The sequence below is a fragment of the Pollachius pollachius genome (assembly GCF_949987615.1).
Source record: "Pollachius pollachius genome assembly, chromosome: 16".
In the NCBI taxonomy this organism is placed as follows: Eukaryota; Metazoa; Chordata; class Actinopteri; order Gadiformes; family Gadidae; genus Pollachius; species Pollachius pollachius.
The window spans coordinates 721,209-729,412 of record NC_136949.1 but is presented as its reverse complement, the minus strand read 5'-3'; the positions used below and the strand labels follow the sequence as shown (position 1 = coordinate 729,412).

Sequence of the window (8,204 nt, the reverse complement as noted above, 5' to 3'; positions counted from 1 at the left end):
ATGATTAATTAAATGCGCTGACAGTTCATAGCTCCTGCCAAACGGATTACACTGAGTGGAGAGGATCACCATTCCAAAATGGCGGCCCCGCGTCTCGCCAGCGCCAGTAGGCGGTAGCGTTCGATGCTCCGTCTATGACATAGGATGTCTATGCTTCTAGCAGGCAAGCAAAGTTCTCCCAAGATGACGTCAAACGCGTCATTTGACGTCATCTCGGGAGAAAATTAGATCAGGAAAGCTGAGCCAAGGGAAAACTGGGATAGAAATAATAGAAAAAAAACATTTTTTTCTATTACAATAGCGATTTTATAATGATAGAACGCCGGTTCTGAATGGGTGAAGTATTCCTTTAACGCTGTGACGTAACACAGAGCACTTTTCATGACTTGCAGGGAATGCTAAATATGGGGATTGTTGCTTTCACCGAGATTCTGTTTTACCTTTATTTGTTTTGTGTGTATTTGAACTCAATAAAAGTTGTAGATGTTATGTTTTCCAATAAATGGATTATATAGTGCGTTTTGTCATTATCTTTTAAAATTTAAATTATTGAACAAAATATGTGACTTCAGTAAGTACGAATTAGGATACATTGCTGTAATATAGGAACAGACACAGACAAAAGGTCAATATGTTTGTAATACTATGTGGCAGGGAAACACTATATAATGCTTCTTTGCACAACGTCATTGACAATTTGGAAACTAAAATCTAAATAATTGTTTGCATTGTAACCATACATAATCATATATTTAGTCATCCCGTTTCAACCCTGAGCGGGGCGCTGATCGTACTCATGTCATTACACCGTATAAAAAAACACTTTATCAACTACAGTGAATGAAGGGGGATACATATGTATTTATTAACCACACCATACTGGTAAGCATACTGGTATTCGCTTTAACAAGCATATTTAAGGCAAAATACATGTTGTACTGCGAGGGGGGCTTTTATTGTTGAAGGGGCGAGACAATTTCAAGCCGGAAGTGCTCCTTCTTCTTCCGCCTGCCGGATGACAGGACGAGATACGTAAATAAACGAACAACGCATGTTTCCGAAATACGGCAACATCGTTCTTTAATTGTTCAGGCGATGCCGCGACTCATATCGAGATATTCATAACTATAAGTAGTTTGAATCAATTATATTATGATTATACATCGTTAGATGAATTTAGATACTGGATAAAGCGAACGTTATATGACTTTTGATCAGATACTACTTGATACTATTAGATACCACTAACGTGAATGTTAGATAATATTATAGAGCTAGATTACTTTAGATAAGATACTACTAATTAATACGAGGTACTATTCGTTTACGTTCCAGCTCCAGCGATGCCTTCTGCTCCAGTGGTTCAGTAGGGACATGTTGTGACGAAAGGTCATCAGGTTGGGGTTAAGGGGTCAAAGGTCGTCAGCATCAGAGGAGACAGGCGTCGCATCTGCATTCCGGGTGGTGGAGGACCAGTCTACGTTAGATGGACGCTGCCGGTCGCGTCTTGGTCGTCGTTGTCTAAGAAGCGCGCTTCCTGTCCTGTGAGATGCTCCTCCAGCTGGGAAGGAAGGCTCTGGTGGGACTGGCGGTGGGAGCCACCGCTGGCCTGGGACTCATCGCGTTAATCATCTACCAGGAGGTGAGGAGGAGGAGGAGCAGCAGGTGCGAGCAGGAGGTGCTGGAGAATGCGCCCCCTCCTCCACAGCTGGTGCTCAGTTCGGACCACCTGGACGCCGAAGGTAGGTCGAAAAAGTAACCTAGGAAGTGCTGTGTGTGTGTGTGTGTGTGTGTGTGTGTGTGTGTGTGTGTGTGTGTGTGTGTGTGTGTGTGTGTGTGTGTATAGACAATAGTACTCAGGTTCTGTTAGTCCACCCAATAATTCTCAAAAGGACTTAGAGGAGCATCTCTAAGTTATTTTTAGAGATGCTAAAAGGACTTAGGGGGGGTTGCAGTGCTAACTTTACAGTGGTAAAGTTAGCACTGCACGCAAAACAAGGAGGTCAACATGACTGGTGAATGGAGCTGGTAACCTGGGACACCAACACTGCGGCACACAGGGTCCTCCTACTGGAGGTCGGTTCGTGGTGGTCCTTCCTCCCTGTGGACCATAGGACGCGGGTAGACACACACATTCACCTGGTAGGAAATATCACTCACCACAAACTGACCAACTTTTGTTGGTCTTCGGCCATCTTTAAAGGGGTCATGGTGAATGGACTGCATTTATGAAGCAATTTTCTAACCAGTGGCCGCTCAAAGCGCCCTTACATTCACCCATTCATACACACATCATTACACACTGACGGCAGAGTCAGCCCTGCAGGGCGACAGCCGGCTGGTCAGGAGCAGTCAGGGGGGGGCGTCTCGCTCAGAGACATGTCGACACTCAGCTAGGAGGAGCCGGGGATCGAACCGGCAACCTTCTGGTTGCCGGTATCATGCCCCATATCATGTGATGTCCAGCAGGATCATGACTCCTCCTCCCTCCTCCTCTCTCCTCCTCCTCTCCCCTCCTCTCTCCTCCTCCTCTCCCCTCCTCTCCCCTCCTCTCTCCTCCTCCTCCTCCTCTCCCTCTCTCCTCCTCCTCTCCCCTCCTCTCTCCTCCTCTTCCTCTCTCCTCCTCTTCTCCCCTCCTCTCTCCTCCTCCTCCTCCCTCCTCCTCTCCTCTCCCCTCCTCTCTCCCCTCCTCCTCTCTCCTCCTCTCCCTCCTCCTCTCTCCTCCTCTCTCCTCCTCTCTCCCCCTCCTCTCTCCTCCCTCCTCCTCTCCCCTCCTCTCTCCTCCTCCTCCCTCCCCCTCTCCTTCCTCTCTTCCCCTGTCCTCCTCCTCTCCCTCCTCTCTCCCCCTGTCCTCCTCCTCTCCCTCCTCTCTCCTCCTCCTCCTCCCCAGAGGCGGAGGCTCAGCAGCAGGCCCTGGCGGCGGTGGAGGAGGCTGTGCGCCTCCTTCCTCCTGCCCAGCAGGGCGAGCTGCGGGCCCAGCTGGACCAGGTGCTGAGCTGCGTGTCCTCCCTCCGCTCCGAGGTGGCGGAGCTCCGGGGAGGGCTGCACGACATCGCCCTGCAGATCATCCAGGACGTCAAGTGAGAGAGCGTGGGGACGGGCCTAGGACCACCCAGGGTTAGGTTAGGGTTAGGACCACCCAGGGTTAGGTTAGGGTTAGGACCACCCGGGGTTAGGTTAGGGTTAGGACCACCCGGGGTTAGGTTAGGGTTAGGACCACCCAGGGTTAGGTTAGGGTTAGGACCACCCAGGGTTAGGTTAGGGTTAGGACCACCCAGGGTTAGGTTAGGGTTAGGACCACCCAGGGTTAGGTTAGGGTTAGCAGCAGCCCGTGGTGTTAGTGTGTGAGGTGTGAATAAAGGTTGTCCTCTTCAGGAGGGGCGTGGAGGACAGCCAGCGCGCCCGCCGCCGCCGGCCCCTCAGGGAGCGCAGTGACTCCCAGAGCTCCAGCTCTGTGTACTTCACCGCCAGCCAGGGCGCCACCAGCACGCAGGGCGTGGCCAGCGAGGCGGGGTAGGTGCCCTGCTCGGCCAATCAGGACAGAGCCCTCAATGGGCTCAGGCACTCTCCCCTCTCCTCCTCATTTAATGTGTGTCTTCAGGTACTCCACAGCGTACGCAGACTCGGACTACACGGACCGAGAGACGGACCGGGAGGAGGGGGGTGGCGAGGGGGAGGAGTCTGAGGAGGAGGAGGACCAGAGCTGTGCCACGGTGCTGACGCTGCGGCAGGAGGAGTCTCAGGAGGAGTCCCCCGAGGAGGAGGAGGAGGAGGCGCCGGTGAAGGAGGTGCTGAGCGGGGAGCTGGCTCTGCTCCTGGCCCAGAGCGACGTGCTGCAGACCGGAGACGCCCGGCTCAGAGCGGACGGGCTGGGGTTACTGCTGGCACACAGGACACAGGTACACACACACACACACACAGGTACACACACACAGGGACACACACACACAGGGACACACACACAGGGACACACACACAGGGACACACACAGAGGGACACACACACACACACACACAGGGACACACACAGAGGGACACACACACACACAGGGACACACACACAGGGACACACACACACACACACACACACACACACACACAGAGGGACACACACACACACACACACACACACACACACACACACAGAGGGACACACACACACAGAGGGACACACACACACACAGGGACACACACACACACACACACAGAGGGACACACACACACACACAGGGACACACACACACACACACAGAGGGACACACACACACAGAGGGACACACACAGGGACACACACACAGAGGGACACACACACACACACACACACACACACAGGGACACACACACACACAGGGACACACACACACAGGGACACACACACACACACAGGGACACACACAGGGACACACACACACAGAGGGACACACACACACACACACAGGGACAAACACACACACAGGGACACACAGGTACACACACACACACACACACACAGAGGGACACACACACACACACACAGAGGGACACACACATACATACATACATACATACACACACACACACACACACACACAGAGGGACACACACACACAGAGGGACACACACACACACACACGCACAGGACACAGGTACACACACACACACAGGGACACACACACACACAGGTACACACACACGCACAGGACACAGGTACACACACACAGGTACACTCACACACAGAGGGACACACATACACACACACAGGTACACACAGGCATACACACAGAGGGACACACACACATACACACACACACACAGAGGGACACAGGTACACACAGGCATACACACACAGGGACACACACACACACCTGGTAGGAGACATGACTAACCCTCAGCATGTTGTTTTGTCCGCCATCTTTGAATGACCTGTGATGTCTGTTTCCATGGCGACAGTACGGCGACAGCAGGGACTTCCTGTGGCGGCTGGCACGGGCGTACAGCGCCGCGCACGCCTCCACCCACGACCCGGAGCAGCGGAGCACCATCGCACAGCAGGGTTGGTGCGCGTGTGCGTGTTGAGGTGGTCTTCAGTGTGTGTGTGTGTGTGTAGTTTGAGGTGCGTGTGTGTTTGAAGTGAATGTGTGCTTGTTTGAAGCGTGCGTGTGTGTGTTTGAAACGCACACGTCTGTGCTTGTTTGAAGTGTGTGTGTGTGTGTGTTTAAAGCGTGTTTATGTGTGTGCAGGTCGTGACGAGGCAGAGAGTGTCCTGAGGAAGAATGATCTGGATGCAGATTGTCACATTAGGTAAGACACACCCCTTTAAGATGTGCCCCCTTAAGACACACCCCTTTAAGATGTGCCCCCTTAAGACACACCCCTTTAAGATTTTCCCCCTTAAGACACACCCCTTTAAGATTTTCCCCCTTAAGACACCCCCCTTTAAGATGTGCCCCCTTAAGACACCCCCCTTTAAGATGTGCACCCTTAAGACACCCCCCTTTAAGATGTGCCCCCTTAAGACACCCCCCTTTAAGATGTGCACCCTTAAGACACCCCCCTTTAAGATGTGCCCCCTTAAGACACCCCCCTTTAAGCTAGGCTCCCTTTAAGACACACCCCTCTAAGATCTGTTCCCTTTAAGACCCGCCCACATAAGGCACTAAACAGTGATGGCTTCCCTCAACAAGCACTAGCGGGCATGCTTCCTGCTATGCCCCGCCCACTATGTCCCCCTGTAGAGGGAGTGGTCATCTCTTCCTGTTATGCCCCGCCCCCTATAGAGGGAGCGGTCATCTCTTCCTGTTATGCCCCGCCCCCTGTAGAGGGAGTGGTCATCTCTTCCTGTTATGCCCCACCCCCTGTAGAGGGAGTGGTCATCTCTTCCTGTTATGCCCCGCCCCCTGTAGAGGTAGTGGTCATCTCTTCCTGTTATGCCCCGCCCCCTATAGGTCATCTCTTCGTCTGTGTGCAGGTTTGCGGTGCTGGCCGGCCTGACGTCGCAGACAGACAGCATGCACAGCAAACTGAAAAGCCAGCGCATCCTCAAGGTCTGACCAGCACACACACACACACACACACACACACACACACACACACACACACACACACACACACCCACACCCCAGCATCAGAGGTCTGTACATCACAGGGTTCTCTGAGGGTCTGTAGACCAGAAGGTTCTCTGGGGGTCTGTAGACCAGAAGGTTCTCTGAGGGTCTGTACTCCAGAAGGTTGGTAGACCAGGTTCCTGAGGGTTTCTTCTGTCTGCTGTAGGAACATCTTGACCGCGCCCTGGCCCTGAGAGACGACCTCCCACTGGCCTTCTACCTGCTGGGGAGCTGGTCCTACCAGGTACCGTCTGCATAGGAGGGGGTCCGCGAAATGTCTCGAGGACCCTTGAGTGGTCCACCTAAACAGGGGTTGGGAACGACTGGTGGAACCGGTGACCTGGGCCTGAGCTGACTGGTTTGTCCTCTAGGTGGCGACGCTGGGCTGGCTGGAGAGGAAGGCTGCGGCAGCGCTCTACGACCAGCCCCCCAAGGCCTCCCTCCACGACGCCCTGGGCCACTTCATGAAGGTACGCCGCCAGAGGCCACGCGCCGGCTTAGCTCAGGAGGCAGAGCGGGTCGGCTGGTCACCGGAAGGTCGCCGGTTCGATCCCCGGCTCCTCCTAGCTGGGTGTGGAGGTGTCCCTGAGCGAGAGGCCCCCCCCCTGACTGTTCCTGGCGAGCCAGCTGTCGCCCTGCGGGGCTGACTCCGCCGTCGTGTGTGGGGATGAGTATCAATGGTTGTATGTCGCTTTGGACGAAAGCGTCCGCTGAATGCGAAGCATGCTGGGAGCCTGAACGTTAACACTGCTCTTTCTGGCCCCAGGCAGAGCAGCTCAGCCCCGGCTACTCCAAGCTGCTCCGACTGCACATCGCCAAGGTAACGCAGCAGGCTGCTGCTACTGGGTGTGCCGCTGATGGGGCTCATCTACTGGGGATTCTGAGTAGTAGTTCAGATACCGATATCAGGTTCGGAAATTCCACCGATACGGCCTAAAATTGCATCGGGTATCTGCGAGTACGCAAGTCTATGCACTGACCCGATACCATCAGGTGAGTCATTTACTACACAGGCAGAAAACGTCAAACACTTTGGTGTCCTGCTGCGCTCGTTAATGGTCGGAGGTGGAAAGTCGGAACGGGAAACGCGTCATCTCCGACCTACCTGATCCAATACTAGACACTGTATCAGTATATACTCAAGTTCAGGAATCGGTATCGGGAAGGAAAAAAACTCGGAGCATCTCTAGTTCTGAGGTCTTCCTGGGTCTGCTAGTGGGTCTGAGGTTGGTTATACCTGCTCATCTGTCTACAGTGTCACAAGGAGCTGGGGAACGCGTCGGAGGCCGGGAGGTGGACCCGACTGGCCCTGGAGGCCCCCACAACGCCTGACGAGGTAAGGCTGAGAGGGGTGAAGGAAGGTCTGGCTGATCCCAGTCCACATTTAAAACGCCTTTCATTTCATCTCCAGGATGAAGAGACTGCAACACTGCAGGCGGAGCTGTCGGCCTTGACTGACCAATGACACTCCACTGGGAACACGCACTGATTGGCCGGTTGGGCTGTCCGTCAGACCCCAGACCACGGCCACTCTCAGAACAGGAGCACCACTGTGAAGACCCCATGAAGTTATTTAAGGCAGCCTGTATTATCAGATCTCTAACCAGGTCCGAGGAGCCTCTTGACACCCTGATCTTAACGTATGAGAAGACATTCCGATGATTTGAAGTGAATTTAGTATGACGTTACTTTCCAGCCAGTATAACACATTCTTAATTATGGAATAATACTTAATCTAATATTGTATTTTTTTATATTTTGGGTCCACTATTGCTTGTCCCTGACCAAACTACAGGAACGTTTCCCCACCCCGACTGACGGACCAGGAGCTGAACCCTGGCCTCAAACCCCAGGGTTTACGGGGTCTAGGGGGTTTACGGGGTCTAGGGGGTTTACGGGGTCTAGGGGGGGTCGAGGCGACCAGCGTCGGGGGAATCATGTGTTGGCTGATTCTAGATGTTCGATGTGCATGGCCCGGTGTGTCGGGGTCGTGTGGACGTTTGGTTTCGTCTGACATTTGGTGTTCATGTCTTCTTCTCACCTTGAAGTTCAATTAAAGTTTGAAAAGTAATCTGTGAACCGTATGCGTGTCTTTTGTGTGACGCAGAAGGGACGTGGTCTG

General features: G+C 53.4%; 1 protein-coding gene across 1 annotated transcript; it reads left to right on the top strand.

Annotated features, from left to right (window-relative positions):
* The first annotated feature begins 1,025 nt into the window (after positions 1 to 1,025).
* Positions 1,026 to 7,947, top strand: rmdn3 (regulator of microtubule dynamics 3). Its single transcript, XM_079753549.1, has 12 exons — positions 1,026 to 1,742; positions 2,891 to 3,080; positions 3,376 to 3,513; positions 3,602 to 3,899; positions 4,929 to 5,031; positions 5,219 to 5,279; positions 5,947 to 6,022; positions 6,249 to 6,326; positions 6,454 to 6,552; positions 6,849 to 6,902; positions 7,338 to 7,418; positions 7,494 to 7,947. The coding sequence occupies exons 1-12, from the start codon at positions 1,550 to 1,552 to the stop codon at positions 7,545 to 7,547; spliced, it is 1,425 nt and encodes a 474-aa protein (XP_079609675.1). The 5' UTR covers positions 1,026 to 1,549; the 3' UTR covers positions 7,548 to 7,947.
* Positions 7,948 to 8,204: the final 257 nt, after the last annotated feature.